General features: G+C 34.4%; 1 protein-coding gene across 1 annotated transcript in view; it reads right to left on the bottom strand.

Annotated features, from left to right (window-relative positions):
* Positions 1-8,182: 8,182 nt before the first annotated feature.
* The window catches only part of Galphas (G protein alpha s subunit), a 148,707-nt gene continuing 139,343 nt past the window's right edge, over positions 8,183-17,546 (bottom strand). Inside the window, exon 10 of the mRNA XM_089088670.1 lies at positions 8,183-9,562. Coding sequence (XP_088944796.1) covers positions 9,416-9,562 — 147 coding nt within the window. The 3' untranslated portion in view covers positions 8,183-9,415. The remainder of the gene's footprint in view (positions 9,563-17,546) is intronic.

Genomic DNA, 17,546 nt, shown 5'->3' with positions numbered 1-17,546 from the left:
TCCTCTAATGGCGTGTCATATTGTTTTGAGTAAGTTGTCTGAATCAGCTCGAGGGTGCCACTCATTCGGTTTGTTTAAAAAAATTATTAAAATTCTTTGGCTCCGTAGAAGTTATTTTTATTTATGTTTTTTTTTTAGTCTATTTAATCTAATTAGTTAATTTATTCTATTTTTTCTATAGTTTTCATTTTATCTATATTTTCTTTTCTTCTCCTTCATATTTGAGTAAGTGATCATTTTAATTTTTTTTTTTTCATCTCTGAGTAAGCAACTCATTTGTCTTCCCCCTTTGTACAGGCCAATGGGCCTTTGGGGTAATAATAAAAAGTAATATTGTATGTGTATCTAATAAAGAATAAATCTTATCTTACAAAAGATCAGATTTTGGATTTCTTTACTTTGAATAAATGAGCCATGAATCCAGTTTAAAGTCATATACACAATTTCAGAATCCGAAGAACTCTTCTGGAAATCCTAATTTACAGTTCAAAAGATCCTGAAAACGACTCAATGACTTTCAACTCGATTTTTGGTTTGTTCAAAGCACAGTATATAAATAATAGATATTATCTATATACAGTGGTCAAGGAGGCACACTTGTGCCTCTATAAAGAGGCAACCCACCACAATGTTAAGCGATTTCCGGTCCTTTAACGTTGTCCGATTGGGTTGAAATTTAGAGGTTAAGCTTTCCTAGGGCCCGGGAGCTTATCCTCGAAATTTCAGCTCAATCCGATCACTCCTTCCCTGTTTTCCAAAAACCAAATATAGCCACTTAAAGTTCAATTTTTTTTTTCTTATCCACCCCTACAGGCCACAGTTGGCAACGGATCCGGGTGAATTAGGACTCATTCGAAGCGGAATTCGACCTGTTAGGGTCTTTTGATATTTTCAGACCGAAAAAATTATCCCCCGAATTTACATTTACGAATAACCTCGTTTTCGTATAAGAACCCGCTATAAGCGGGCTCTTATCGTTAACCTATAAGAGCCCGCAAGCTGTCAAATCAGCTAACAGTTAGTCAAGCAATAATAAGTAATAAACTGTACAAAAACGTGCAGAAATTATTTGAAAAAAACTACGTTTTCTAAAGAGTTAAAGAGGCTGAGTTACAAGGTCTTACGCTAAAGTTTGACTTTCTCACAATTCTTTTTTTAAACAATAAAAACTTTAGCGTAAAGAGCGAGGCGTTGAGGAGGGCACAGCCCCTTTCATATACGGAATAATTTCTGTTCGTGTTAAGATTTAATGTCGCTCCTTACTTTCAGTTGAAAAAACTTTTTTTTATATAAAGGCTACGAAAGCGGGGGGTTTGGGGGCGGCAGCCCCCCAACTGTGCCTCCTAATCCCTGTACGTTTTAAGGTTCGACCTTGTAACTCAGCCTCTTTAACTCTTTAGAAAACGTAGTTTTTTTCAAATATTCAAAGTAAAGAAATCCGATTTTTGGCAGATAGAATAGCATGCAAGACGGGGGACGATATGATACTCAGGCCTAGAAAGGTTAGGGGCGTAGCCCTACTCTCATTCGTAGTATTTTTCATGCATTTTAAATTTTAACCGATTGTTCATTTTAATTTCTGTTCTTTTTAGGATTAGTTTTTCATTTACAATTAAAATTCGGTTAGAGGATACTTTTAGATTTGCTCATGTCCACGCGTGATGGGCAACGGCATGTGTTTCTCGAAGAACACAAATAGGCTTTATTCAATAGGCTCGAGGTAATTAATCTGAGAAGACCTCTAACCAGTGTTGCCACGCCTAGTAAGTTATCACTATTTCTAGTGATTTGTATATTACCTAAACTAAAAAGTCACTAAATCAGCACATAAATCACTAAATTACTGAAGAAAATCACTAAATCAACCAAAAAATCACCAAAATCTAGTGACTGTTTCTCACTAGGTGGCAACCCTGCCTACAACTTGTGATAATTACTTCAAATTTCAGGATATGTTAAACAATGTTTAATAAATATCGATTAAAAAGATACTACAACATAAATAAAAAGCAACTCTCATTGACATACGGTCTTTATTCTGCAATTGATATACAAATATTCTGATAATCTATTTCAATTTCACTTTTAAATTCGTTATCGTCCGATCAAAGGGCATATCTGAAAAACTAATTGTGAATACAAACTTTTTGTCGGTGGTGGCCAAAAGAGGAGAGGAATAAATCAAGGCCGTATCCAGGAGTAGGGTTAGAGGGTTTGGCCCCCCCACCCTAAATGCTTTTCCGACTCGTAAAAACGTAACGAAAATGGACATAAAAAAAAATTGTATGCGTTTTTGAGGTTTTTTGTGTGCCCCCCCCCCCCCCAAAAAGTAAAACCCTCCAAAAAAATTCTGGATACGGCCCTGGAATAAATCTCCTAGGATCTGACTTCGAGAGAAGCAGGGATCGTATAGGCCTTAGAGCACAAAAAACATTCTCATCAATCCTGGGGTATGTTATTATTTACCACCCATTCGAAAGATCATGAGCCAATTTTGAACTTGAAAATAGGACACAGAACTATATGACTGGTTTTAAAGTACTAATTAAAAAGTTGTTTCCGTCAAATATCGGGTTTTGCAGATACGCCATTTGACGAAAAACGCCCATAATATACACACAAAATAAACCTGTCTTCTTATACTACACAAGAACTTTAAGAAATTATAAATAGTTAAGTCACCGATGTATATTTCAGCATGCATGACATACTACACAGAGGAAATGAGATTTGTGGAAGAAAAGCAAATAGAAACAGAAATAGTTCTACCTGTACCAGAAAACATGAGAACGTCAGAAGATCTTGTGCAGGTGTGTTCAGAGAAAGAATGGGGCTAGGTTGTGGGGCAGTTGATCCATGTAAAATTGTCTCTGTAGCAACAGAAACCCATTTTCTAATATATTTAACAGTTACAAAAAGAGGTGAATTGACTTAACATGCATGAATATTTAGAGAAACAATTTTAAACAATTGGAAATCACAGGAGAGGGGGGGGGGCATCTTCCCTCTCGCTTTTTAAAGAAACGACAGATCCTAGCTTCACAATACTACATCTAAATTCATAATCTTAGCTAACAAATTTCATGCTGTAATCAATGTTCCTATATTTTCCACTTTTGATTATCTCAATCCAATTACCGTTATAATTATTAAACATTCCGGTATTTTGTAGTTATAACAGGTTATTGTAACCCCCCCCCCCCTTAAAAAGGAAGTTACATTTTTTAAGAAAGAAATTTGATCTTAAAAGCCCCCATTTGAAGACTGGCTTCCAGGAGACAAATTCGAGGCGAATAAACTGAAAAATCAGTTGCCAGGATGATTTGATGTGCGCACTCTCCTCCTCTCTCAGCTTCGGACCTACAGAAAGACAAGCCTTTCTCATTTGCATAACAAGATTATAACTATTACCGGAGGTGGTAGATCTTGTCAAGCCAGAATGACAAAGCATCGTTTCGACGTGAATTCTTAAAATAACATTATCTTCCTAAGAAATGTCTAAAAAAGAGGGACTCCTTTGAACATCGATCCAGAGAAGAACATAGTTTACTTGTGAGAAATATTATGTCTCAACACTGTTTGTTCTTTTTATTGGCTTAATATAGCGCCAGTCTTGAGACTCAGGCTATTTGATACACGTAGGTGTGTGGTTTTCAAAAGCCATGGTTATTTGTTTTCCCAGAAATGAGGAATAATGTGATAGATTTGCGAAAATACTACAAAAATAAGCCAGTGGAACTATAGTACACTTATTCGCCTGCTCGTATAGGACATTTATCTTTCTATTCTTCTTGGGAATCGTATTGCTTTTTTTTCAATGAAAAGACGAAAAGGCATTTTTCTGTGAAAATTCAAAAACGTATTTTTAAGATCTAAGGGGGAGGGGCAAAGAATCTAGAGGGCGATGACCTTAGTGCAATTAATTTCTCGCTAGATTAGATGTTTTTCGCTTTGTATTCTTTTTGTGGGCTTTATAATTTGTTTTGTTGGCGGTTTCCTTGTTTTGTATGTCTCTTTGTTGCCCCTGGGCTTTTAAAACATACTGATCCATCTATCTAATTGCCAAAATTTGGCTACCAAAGCGAACTATTCGACTTCCGTCAGCACCTAGCTAAAGAAGAAGCAGCAAAATATGTAAAATATTAGACTAAATTGGAGTGACTAAATCCAGAGTAGAAAAAAGGACTACCGATTTCAAACCGGATTTACGGCGCTCCACAGGGAATCTAATTCGGCAGCTTTTGCCATTACTAAAAGCTCATCACAACGTTAAACAGTGCTAGAAACTACAATGAGTTAACAGCAGTATTAATCTTGGTAAAAGAATTAGAGGTCTGTTAAAAGGTCAGGACAGAAAAATAAACCAGAAATTTTGTGAACTTCCTTTCAATGAATGGCTTGATTCCAGTTTGCTAACAGCACGCCCTTCTACAGGCAACATGAACTTGAAAAAAATTACTTTTGCGTATACTGATCAATGGTCTGAGTTGCACAGGTACCCATCTCCTGATTCAGCGGGAGTGCACTGCGTGTTTAAGGGCAAATCATCCGACGCTTCCCCTGTTTTCCACCAGATTTCTCCAGGTACCTATTTGGAGTTGAGTCGACTCTAACTGAGCTTACAGAATCACACCATTGACCCCCCCCCCACCCCAAATAACCAGCGACATCAGGACTCGAACCCCTGTCCTCGCGGACAAAGTATTTCAAGTCTAGCCGTTCTGCAGGCGACATGGGCAGATTTTAACAAGAATATTACGGCATCTGACTCAGAAGTTATATTTCGAAGCCCAGTTTCGTAAAGATCGGATGAACAACTAATTTTTCTATTAGAATTAAGAATGATACAAAAATGATGCTTTGATCCAGAAATGTAAAATGACCCTCAATTGATTTCAGTTCTGTTTCTGACGTTTCGTTGGGACTATCTGATTCAGTAGCTTTTGCTACTTCTAGATACTTGCCGCAGCGGTAAAAAAAAAAGAAAATTAAATAAAAGACTGGTTATTGCCCTTTACTTTCATATTAGAAAGTGTGCTTTAATTCCATTAGTTTATTTTTGTTACATATTTTTGCTTTTATTTTGATTAACAAATAACGAAAACTTTAATTCAAAACATTTGTATAAGTGGACTCTCTGCATTTTTATGGTTAATACCGACAAACTGATAACCGCTCCTTTTGTACCTTTCAAAGCTTCTGGTTTGCCTACCTATCGAGAACTTCACGGAATTCAGATTTATTAATCTCATCCAGGCGTAGTCTGGGGCAACGGACCTTTTTTGGCTATATGGATACATCCAAGCCGCCTAAGATTGTTTTGAAATATATCAAGTAAATTTGATTTTAGGTTTTGTTTTTGTTTTCTGTTTGTTTGTTGTTGTTTTTTTTTTGGGGGGGGGGTCCACATTCACTTTCAAAAATAGTTTTTGGGGTTTCAACATTAGGCTTTTGGTTTCCAAATTTACTTTTTAAAATAATTTTTTCGATAAACGTACGATTCATTAAGAATCTTTTTTTTTTGGAAGTTCTATGTCAGAAATCATTTTTTTTGGGGGCCAGTAGAAACGAAAACTTTAACGATGATCTAAAATTTTTTGTTTTATTGAAGAAGCGGTTAATATCACATATATTAAGGGATCTTCCAATTCATCAATGCTGGAAGAAGGTTTAATAGAGACGAAGCAAAAACTAATTAAACTAGTTAAAAAATAAAAAAAAGCGTCTGCGATTACTCAGGAAACTGGAATAAAACTTTGCATATTTACTGGAATCGAAGGAGAGAATCATACTGAAAAAAAGTCACATCCATAAATATACATTGTATAAGTATTTTACACAAAAATATGTAAAAATATTTAAACACACGACAATAAATTGCAACTCGAAGATCCAAGCTTAATTCTACGAAATACGATGCTTTCGGACACGTTTATGACATATCAAGTCAACAGTGCCGGGATTAACAATATTTTTTAAGATACTTGCGCTAATCTTGGATTCAACAGCGAAGCAAAAAAAACGAACAAAACAACTATAAAACTAATTCATTTGATCATACTGCAATTATTTTCACAAAATGCCAACGTGTAACTTGCCAATACCAAAATGCGACAAAACAAGAGAACAAATGAAAAAAAGGAGATTGCAGGGACTAGAGCTAAGTGAAAACGTTTCAACTTTTTCCACCACAAATGTTTCCAACAAGAAAAATCAATAAAATAAAAAAACATTAAAATATAAAAAATAAATTGTGCAAAGATTATCACTTGAAAAGATTAATATTTTTTAGTGTTTAATACAAGCATGATCAACTTGAAAACAGTTTTTAAAGTAGGGCGAGAATCTGAGGATTCAAAATGGATGGCTCGTTACCCTCTAGATAGAAATGATACTCTGAAATTTCTCATTTCAGCAAATCAATCGAATTATTTGCAAAAACTCATATCTAGCATGTACTTTCTGATCCAAATTTTTCATTGAAAAGTTTTAAATTGTAAATTTTTAATTTAAAAACAAATATTTGAAGTAGAGTATGAGTTGAATTGGAGCTAAAATGGAAAACTCGTTACCCTTTACCTAAAAATCATATTTTCTGAGATACTTTTAAATCATCGCAGAAAAATCACGTTGCAAAAATACGTATATCCAGTTTGTTTTTTTAAGCTTAGAAACCATTTTTAATAGAAAATAAAATAAAACTTAAAAAAAAAATTATACTCTCTAAGATAGTAAACTTTAAATAATGAAAACTTATTTTCACAAAAACACGTATTAATTTGGCTCTGATAGGAAAACATGACCCGGGTTTTCGAGTGTGATTAGTGCTATTATTTGTAATAATAGAGTCATGTTAGGAATTAAAGATACATCAAATATGAGAGTGATATCAAAACTTCAATGTATTTTGAGAGCCGAATACAATATACGAGAATGATATGAACCAACTGAAAGAACATCCTAAGTTTAAAAATATTACAAATATCCATTTGATAAAAATGTCGCAGAAGGCCTTTGGATTACAATAGCCAATTTTTTAAGGGAAATAAAGATTATGAAACAAAACCGTCCTCTGGAGGGAAAGGATAATCATTTCTCTGCCAAGAAAGGCAGAGCGCGGTTCCACCCTGATTTGTTAATATTGCCTAAAAAAAAGGAATAACTTTGGCCAGTCGAAACTATATTGCAAGATCCTTGGTATAATAACCTTGGTTGTTCATAAAACTTCCTTCGAAGGGAAACGATAACTTCTGTCTTAGATTGTGAATAAAGGTGCTAAGGATTTATATTTGCGGCCAATAACGTGAATAAGGAAACAGTTTTTTACTCATATTGGCATTGAATCGGCAAATAACTATAGGTTCAGAAAGACATTTGATTCGAAAGGAGAGGAAGGCATGGTCTCTTTTTATTGGCTTGTACACGAATTGGCCAAGAACAAAATCTTCCCACTTCAATTGTGTATAAGCTTTGTAAGAAAAAAGAATCATTACAACCAATATTACACTAGCTATACTTCAGTTTTCAATAATTGTAGTAAAAACAAATAAAAAAAAATCGGATGATGTATTAAGTAGAATATTTGACTATAAAAAATGAAAACATAAAAAAGTGAAATTATAAAATTATCATAAAAAAAGTGGCATAACTTGTACATACGATTTGCCTCAAAGGAGAACATTAAGCTGTCTTAATTGGTGTGGTAGCCTGTCTTAATTTGGGAATAAGGGTACTAAGGATCCTTAACTGTCGGACCATAACAGGCATCGGGCCATAATGTGAACAAGGAAATATGAGTATATTTTACCTTTTCATCTTAGTAATGAAGCAATATCTATTTATAGGTTCAGAAAGCCCATGAATCGGAAGGAGATAAAGGTATTGTCTCTTTTAATCGACTTATAGATGAATTAAACAATTAAGCAATGACAAATTTTTTCCGCTGTAATGAGATAATTTCGGAGACCACACTGCCTTTCCATGACGATAGAATAAAAGTTCAAAATAGGGATAAAATCCTTGTTAATAGATAGTGTATAGAAATTCACAAAAATACCAGATATTTCAGTCACATATACAGTGACCGTCATCACTTGTTTTACTACTGATGACGGTCACTGTATATGTGACCGAAATATCTGGTATTTTTTGAGAATTTCTATACACTGTCTATTAAAAAGGATTTTATCCCTATTTTGAACTTTTATTCTACCGCAGCAATTATGTATAAGCTTCCAAAGATGTAGAATTCTTACGATCGTTATTACACCAGTTAGACTTAAAATTTCAATTGTAGTAAAAAAAGAGAAAAAATATGAAAAAACTCGTAAGATGTATTAAGTAGAAAATTTGATCATAAAACATACGAGAACATAGGAGAGTATAATTATTGGCAAATGATAAAACTAGTGAAAATAAACTTGAGAGTCAAAATTGAAAGATGAGAGAATAGGAGATTCTAAAAAGATTCAAGCTGATAATATTCGTAAAAAGAAGAAAGAAAAACAGATCAGTAATACTCAACTAGTAAGCGGTACATAGGTGGCAATAGTTTTTATAATTCGGCTATCCCTATGTCCACATTGTTACTAACGTAAAATCAGGATAAAACTTTAACTCCCCCCCCCCCAACCAAGAAAAAAGAGAAATTGATAAAATTTTGGCGAAATCAATAACCTAAGTTGCAAAGTTGTATTTGCTTTTACTACTCATAAGACAAAACGGGTAAGCTGCCAATTAATAAAAAAAGAAAGGTACCGGATGTACCTTATGTAAAAGCTAAAATCTGCAAGAGAAATATCTTGTAAAATACAAAAATTGTAAATGCACAGTAATTTAGATTTACAACACAAAAGCGAAAAAAGAGAAAAAGAGGTAGGAAAAAAACAACTAAAGATGCTAGATAAAACCATATTATATTAAAAAACAATATACTGTTAAATAGTTTTATCCCTAGTTTAAAAATATTATTATTACTATTTATGATTATTATATGCGTTGAATTGAAATTCACGTTTTCTTTAAAAAAAAATTGAAAGATTCATTGTATTCCTATGTAACACTAAATAAAAGAAACAAAAACTAAAGAAGAAATAAAAAAAAAGAAGAAAAGCGAAATTAAATAGTGGCATCGTATCGTGAGGACCATATAGGGAGGACCATTACACATGAACCCATGGCTAGAGAAGAAACACTCTTTTATACAATTTTCTTGGGCTACTAACGCACCACTCTGGGGCACTCAAGAGTACACGGCTATTGAAGCGCTTCAACAAGTTCACATTTTGGAATGATCACACAGATGCATACATATGCCCGTAAATGCGATTGGAGGGTTGGAAAGGGGGCAGTGATTTACGCGTGGATTGCACTGGACAGAAAGGATGGACATTCGGAATTAAACAATGAAATCAAATCACAACAATTCATACTGTCTAAGATGCATCCGTTGTATAATGTCACGACAGTCGTTGAAGACCCGTCTTATGTTTTCTGTATCAACTGCACAGGTGAAGTGGGGATAACAATAGTGCTTCCCATCGCCCGATGCCGTACTGATTCGCTAGAAAAAAACAAATATTTTTAAGTCATAGGTCATCCGGCCCTTCCAAAGTCAAAACTTATTAAGTCCAGTATTTTAATTTTTCAAGTTTTCTTTTTTTTACAAAAAATATCTTTCTTTAACAAAAGAGGCAAAAAGAGAATCCAGAATAAGAATAAGAGAAAAAAAAATATGTAGATGTTCATCTGAGCCATCCAAAATCCAATCTGGTTAAGTCCATTATTTGTATTTTTAAAGGTTTTTCTTCTCTTAAAATAAATCCTGTTTTTACAAAAAAAAGGGGAAAGAGAAAATAATGAAAAAAACTTGTTTATCACAGTTCATATGAGCCATCCAAAAGCCAATTTGATTAAGGCCACTATTTACACTTTTCAAGGTTTCTTCTTCTTTTTCTTTTTTTTTTAGAAAAAAGATACCCTTTTCGAATCACAAGGTTTAAAAATATAATTATTTGAGAATAAAATAGAACATAACGAGTAGCGAAATAATGGGAAGATGTAAGTTCTTTGCTTTGATCATACTCTATAGTATTGAAATCTATGTGAATTGTGCATGGCTCCCAAAAATTATGAGAAGTTTACTTAAAGACCTTAATTACTAGACTTCTTATGTCGCATTCTTGTTTTTTCTCTATTTTCTTTGTTTTATCTTTCTTTTATCGCTTTGTGTGTATAATGTAATTTAGAGTATTGTTTATTGCGCTTATTGTGCTTTATTATTGTAGGGTAAGGCCAAGCTTCATGGGCCAGTTCAGCATGAACAAAATGACTGATTGATCGCAGAAGTACATTGGTAAGACCAATGTATGATGGGTAAGACCAATGTGTGATTGGTAAGACCAATGTATGATTGGTAAGACCAATGTATGATTGGTATGACCAGTGTATGAGGCCAATGGTAAGACCATTGGTATGATTTGAATTTCCCAAAGGTAGAACTGTTGAACTTGGTTTAAATACTGCTGGATTTGAGCTACTAACTGTTGAAATATATTGAAAGAAATAAGGCGTATTTCGCCTACAAGGAAAGACGCAAAGTTTCTCAATAAAGTGTTATTTGGCGTCTATAGAATTCGACGCTCTTTGGGATCACTTACTGAATATTACGTTTCTTAGGGGGATGTTAGATAGACTGATAAAAGTATGATCCTCCATGCAATATCCCCACATGTGAAGTGGGGATAACAATAGAGCTTGCTATCGCCCGATACAGTATTGGCTCCATAGAAAAAAGAAAACTTGCAAGCCATATTTTCATCTGAGATATTCACAAGCCGATATGGCAAAATCTGCTTTTTACCCTTTCAAACACTTTACCATCAAATTGTTTAATCTTAGACTTACAAAAGGATATTTTCTAAAAAAGAGGAATGAAGATAAAAATGAAAAAAAACTATAGTATTTTCAATCACTGCAATTTTAAAAAAATCGGACCTGACAAAGTCTGTCATATAATGAACCTACGAAAATTATAAAGAATAGAGGAAAATATCTTATGATACTATATACAGTAAATAACTCTATAATAAGAGATCTCCGTGCGTCTTTCCTAACCGGGCAGAATATATTTTATAGATAACATAATCTTTATATTTACACGCCTTATAGAAAGTATTTATAACTTTTTTTAACCGATTTTTTCGACTTGATTTTTTAACCAATCAGATAAAACCAGGTAGGTAATTTCGGAGACCACACTGCCTTTCCATGACGATAAACAAAAATTTAAATAGGGATAAAATTCTTTTAATAGACAGTGTTTCACAAACAGGGATAGAAATTCACAAAATATGCCAGATATTTCGGTCACATATGCAGTGACCGTTCTCAGTAGTAATTCTTTTCAAAGCAAAGGAGGAAGCTAGCCTCCTTGACTTTCTCGGACCCGGTTCATTGGCGTTCAATGAAATAACACTTGGACAAAGGTCAACTACATTGGGTGAATTGAACTTTACTCTATCAGACTTTAATAGATCACCATAGATAGAGTTCAGCCCAAATTCACCTGTATCACGATTCAAAGCTATATTCTTAAATAAGATTTTCTTTATTTCAATAGTTTCACGAAAATCTTCCTTTAAACCCCGGTCCCTAGAAATCAAAGAGACATTATCTAACAAAATAAAATGGTCTGGAAAATTGAAAATATGTTCCGAAATGACTGAAGTAAAATCGTCAGACATTGAATCATGATTTAAAGCCGATGAAATAGAAACTTTATGCTGTAATAATCTCATTTCCAAATTCTGGTTGGTAAGTCCCACATATAAGCTTCCACAAGTACATGGGATCTGATAGACCCCACTTTGTTACCCCAATTAAGTTAGATCCTTCCCAGAACTTAGAAAACTACCCATAGTACTATTACTCTTTAAAGCTGCCTTTAGACCATTACTCTGTAAAATTTTTTTAAGTTTTTCAGTTAGCCCGGGTACATATGGTAAGAAACAAAAAACATCCTTCTCCCAAGTAGTCTCCAAGGCTTCCTTAGAAATCTCTAGAAACTTTTTTCTTCTTTTTGAAAAAGTCTGGTTCATTAACCACTCTGGATGCATGTTACTTATTAGTACTTTTTTTTAGGAAAGACAACTCCTCCTCAACAAATTTTGGAGAGCAAATACTGAAGATCCGGTCAGTTAAAGAAATGATCAAACCAATTTTTAATTGGCGAGCGTGACCGGAGCTATAAGGCAAAAATCTATTGTTATTTGTCGGTTTTCTGTAAATTTTAAAATACAGACTATTTTCATTTTTTAAAAGAAGAACATCAAGAAAAGGAAATTTCCGATTCTTTTCTAATTCAACAGTAAACTTTAAATCCCCCCCCCCCGAACAATCAAGATGTTCCAAGAATCCTTTTAATTCCTCCTCCCCATAATCCCATACTGAAATTATGTCATCCATATACCGGCCCCAAAAACTATGTTTTAAAAAACATGAATCTAACGCAACTGTTTCAATATTCTCCACAAAAATACGAGCTAATAATGGGGATAAAGGGGCTCCCACGGGTAAACCATTTACTTGTTCGAAAAATTCCCCTCTGAATTGAAAAAAAATAAGAGAACTTATTACCCAACCTTATAAATACATAATTACAGAAACTTCCAAATCTGTTTTGCCACTAATCAAGTGCAAATTTCTTAACAGCTTTCTTTCTAGAAGAGTTTCGGCAGCTTTTCATCAATATTTGTGTACATTGATTCAATATTGAAGCTTGAAAGCAAAGAACTTGGAGGTTTATGGATTTTGGGAAGTCCATACAATTTAGGGCACAAGGAACTGCGTGGCAGGCATTTGTAATAAAGTTGAGGTGTAATTTTTCCATTCCCCTTTAAACACTTTAATTCGTTCTTAAACTTATTTGTAAAAGAGTCTGTTGGATTATACGATAGTTTCTTGTATGTTTTTTCATCATTTAGTAAACTCCTTAATTTAGATTCGTTGTCCTCAGTATTCATGACAACTAAAGTGTTACTCTTATCTGCTTTTGTAATGGTAATTGAACCATCCTTTTTCAAGTTTTATAGAATTCCTATGTCTTTGATGGTCGTACTAGGAAATTCCGGTTTCAATACAAAATTAGAAAGGGTTTTCACGGTAGAAGCTCTTACTAAGCTAACATCTTTTATTAGGCTTGCGTTTTTATGCAAAGATATTTCTATTGACGAGATAATATCTTCCAGGTGGACTTTATCTGGTTTAAAACAAAATTTCGGACCCTTTTCAAGCATTGATTGTTCTTGTATCGTTAAAGTTCTTGATGAAAAAATAACCACACCTGGTCCAAGAATTTACGAAGGTAATATCCTTCATCCCCATTATTGGCAAATATTGTTATGGAGAATATTGAAACAATTGCGTTAAATTCATATTTTTAAAAACATATTTTTTGGGGCCGGTATATGGATGACATAATTTCAGTATGGATTATGGGGAGGAGGAATTAAAAGGATTTTTGGAACATCTTGATTATTTTTTTTTGGGGGGAGGGGGTTAAAGTTTATTGTTAAGTTAGAAGAGAATGGGAAACTTCCTTTTCTTGATGTTCATCTTTAAAAAATTAAAATAGTCTGTATTTTAAAATTTACAGAAAACCGATGAGCTTATAGCCCCGGTCACGCTCGCCAAGTAAAAATTGGTTTGATCATTTCTTTAACTGACCGGATCTTTAGTATTTGCTCTCCAAAATTTGTTGAGGAGTTGTCTTTCCTAAAAAAAAGTACTAATAAGTAACATGCATCCAGAGTGGTTAATGAACCAGACTATTTCAAAAAGAAGAAAAAGGTTTCTAGAGATTTCTAAGGAAGTCTTGGAGACTAATCGGGAGAAGGATGTTTTTTGTTCCTTACCATATGTACCCGGGCTAAGTGAAAATCTGAAAAGAATTTTACAGAGTTATGGTCTAAAAGTAGCTTTAACGAGTAATAATACGTTGGGTAGTTTTTTAAATTCTGGGAAGGATCTAACTTCATTGGGGAAACAATGTAGGGTCTATCAGATCCCATGTACTTTCGGAAGCTCATATGTGGGACGCACTAACCAGAATTTGGAAATGAGATTATTACAGCATAAAGTTTCTATTTCATCGGCTTTAAATCATGTCTGTCTGACGATTTTACTTCAGCCCTCTCGGAACATATTCTCAATTTTCCAGACCATTTTATTTTGTTCGATAATGTCTTTCTGATTTCTAGGGACCGGGGTTTAAAGCAAAATTTTCGTGAAACTCATGTAATAAAGAAAATTTTATTCAAGAATATAGCTTTGAATCGTGACATATGTGAATTCGGGTTGAACTCTATCTACGATAATTTATTAGAATCTGATAGACTAAAGTTCAATTCACCCAATATAGTTGACTTTTGTCCAAGTGTTATTTCATTGGATGCTAATGAACCAGGTCCAAGAGGGTCAAGGAGGCCAGCTTCCGCCTTTATTTGAACAGAATTTGAGAATTAAACAATATGTAGTTTTATTTTATTTGGTATATAAACTATTGTTTTTAATTGTTTTAGGTTTGAACTTTTATTTATTATTTGAAAAAAACTACGTTTTCTAAAGAGTTAAAGAGGCTGAGTTACAAGGTCGAACCTTAAAACGTACAGGGATTAGGAGGCATAGTTGGGGGGCTACCGCCCCCCCAAACCCCCCGCTTTCGCAGCCTTTAAGTATAAAAAAAAATTTCTTTAAACTGAAAGTAAGGAGCGACATTAAAACTTAAAACGAACAGAAATTATTCCGTATATGAAAGAGGCTGTGCCCTCCTCAACGCCTCGCTCTTTACGCTAAAGTTTGACTTTCTCACAACTCTTTTTTTTAAACAATAAAAACTTTAGCGTAAAGAGCGAGGCGTTGAGGAGGGCACAGCCTCTTTCATATACGGAATAATTTCTGTTCGTTTTAAGTTTTAATGTCGCTCCTTACTTTCAGTTTAAAGAAATTTTTTTTATATTTAAAGGCTGCGAAAGCGGGGTTTGGGGGCGGTAGCCCCCAACTATGCCTCCTAATCCCTGTACGTTTTAGGTTCGACCTTGTAACTCAGCCTCTTTAACTCTTTAGAAAACGTAGTTTTTTTCAAATAATTTCTGCACGTTTTTGTACAGTTTATTACTTATTATTGCTTGACTAACTGTAAGCTGATCGTGTCAGGAGTTAAAGTTGGGGGGCTGCCACCCCCAAACCCCCGCTCTTGAACATTCTTGTGTTAAGGCTTTTAATTCCTGAATACTCAAATCACGTCGTACAGGGTGCCTCCTAATCCCTGTACGTTTTAAGGTTCGAACTTGTGACTCAGCCTCTTTAACAGCCCCCCAACTGTGCCCCTAATCCCTGTACGTTTTAAGGGTCGACCTTGTAACTCAGCCTCTTTAACTCTTTGGAAAACGTAATTTTTTTCAAATAATTTAAAAAAGAAACTGAGTTTATTTTTAAAGTTTAAATTCAGTATATAAAAAAGTTGCTCTAATGGTGAATCGAACCCAAGTTGTCCGCCTGATAGTCTGGAGTATCAACCGCTGGACTATACAAACACAATTGTAATTGTTGTTTAGCAAATTGAAGCTATTTTTGACGCAATTAAATTCCAAAAAATCTTGATATGTGGTTTTTGGAAAACAGGGAAGGTGTAATCAAATTGAGCGAAAATTTCGAGGATAAGCTCCCAGGTCCCAGGAAAGATTGGTCTCTAACTTTCAGCCCGATCAGACAACGTTAAAGGGGGGGTTGTGGTGGGAAAAATTAACATGGGCTAATATAGGAAAACGAGGTTTTTCGTAAATGTAAATTCGGGGGATAATTTTTTCGGTCTGAAAATATGAAAAGGCCCTAAGAGGTCGAATTCTGCTTCGAATGAGTCCTCATTCAACCAGATTCCTTGCCAACTGTGGCCTGTAGGCGTGGCTAAGAAAAAAAAAGAAATGATGATGATTAACGTTAAGTGGCTATATTTGTTTTTTTGAAAACAGGGAAGGAGTGATCGGATTGAGCTGAAATTTCGAGGATAAGCTCCCGGGCCCTAGGAAAGCTTAACCTCTAAATTTCAGCCCAATTGGACAACGTTAAAGGGGGCCTTTGGTGGGAGGGTCCAAACTTCCGGCCCAGTTTACCCCATGAAGATGGAGGAGGATGAAATTTTGCAAGTTTCTTTGTTTGAGCTTGGGCTACAAAATGCGATTACCGCCGTCTCTCTGCGACCTCTAGGACCTGAAATCGCTTAACATTGTGGTGGGTCGCCTCTTTATAGAGGCACAAGTGTGCCTCCTTGATAAAATTATTGATTTTGACTCGATTTTTTTTCGACTCGACTTTTTAACGGATAAAATAAAATTTTTGATTTCCCTTCGATCAGGACATGATCAACTTAAAGCTATTTTGTGAGCTAAAATATGATTTTAGTGTTTATTTATTGCTATTGTGCCGGGTGATTGTTTCTAGTGTTTTAGATGCGAGTTGATAGCGCTTTTTTTTCTTGTTAAGTCTATTTTTTCCCCTTTTTTAATACTGTACTCCAGCGTGAACTTTTTTTTGTATGTCCAGAGGGAACCTTAAACTTTTATTATCATTCCAATGTGAAAACGACTGTTTTACTAACAAAAAAGAAAAAAATAAATAAGGAAAGAGAGAAAAATGAACACACTTCTATTTCACAAAAAAGCACTCAATAGACTATTTTCATGATTTAGAGTGTTTATAAAATAACTATTATGATTGACTACTATGTATTCAATCATGGAGCATTCAGCCCATCGAAAATCAATATTGTTTCGGGTTCTTAACCTAAATTTGACGAAACTCAAAAATTACTAACGTAATGTCTTTGACTCGGGTATAAGAGAACTGGCGTTACCAACGCGGTACAATTTTTGGTACAACATAGAGGTCCTGGCACAATATGGCTTATTTGGACATTTGGTGGTAGAATACAAAATTTCAGGTAGATTTCGATCGTAGTTGTTGGGTCACGTTTTATTTTTTCTAATTTTCGAAACTCGTCAAGTCACCTCTTAGGGATTTAAGCAAAAAAAAAGGGTCGAAGTGACCCCAAAAAAATTCCGTAATTTTATCATGTGAAATGAGAACTGACATAGAATGCTATAAGTTGTGCTATAAAGAGTCATTTGGACACAACTTGGTCAGAAAACCGGTACAATTTATTTAAAAGCGTTGACAACGCTGGAGCACTTGTTGATCTTTTGACAGTTCCATATCGAATTAAAGATTAATCAAACAGTTCGTGGTAACGAACTGTAAGTAAGGAGCGACCCGGCTCAATGGTAACCGAAACTCTAGAAAACGGGTTTTTGATACCAATAGATATATCAAAAGAATCAGATCTCAATGCTGATTTCAAATATATAACTTTCATCAAGTTTAGAGCTACCCATCAAAAGTTACGCGCCTGAGAAAATTTGGCTGATTTTCAAAAAAAGGGGGAAAGACCCCCTAAAAGTTATAGAACCTTAATGAAAATCACACCATCATAT

This window comes from Artemia sp. Qi Xiang Cuo, chromosome 5 (genome assembly GCF_049724085.1).
Source record: "Artemia sp. Qi Xiang Cuo chromosome 5, ASM4972408v1, whole genome shotgun sequence".
In the NCBI taxonomy this organism is placed as follows: Eukaryota; Metazoa; Arthropoda; class Branchiopoda; order Anostraca; family Artemiidae; genus Artemia; species Artemia sp. Qi Xiang Cuo.
Note: the sequence above shows the minus strand (reverse complement) of the source record. Positions and strands in the feature narration are given on the sequence as shown.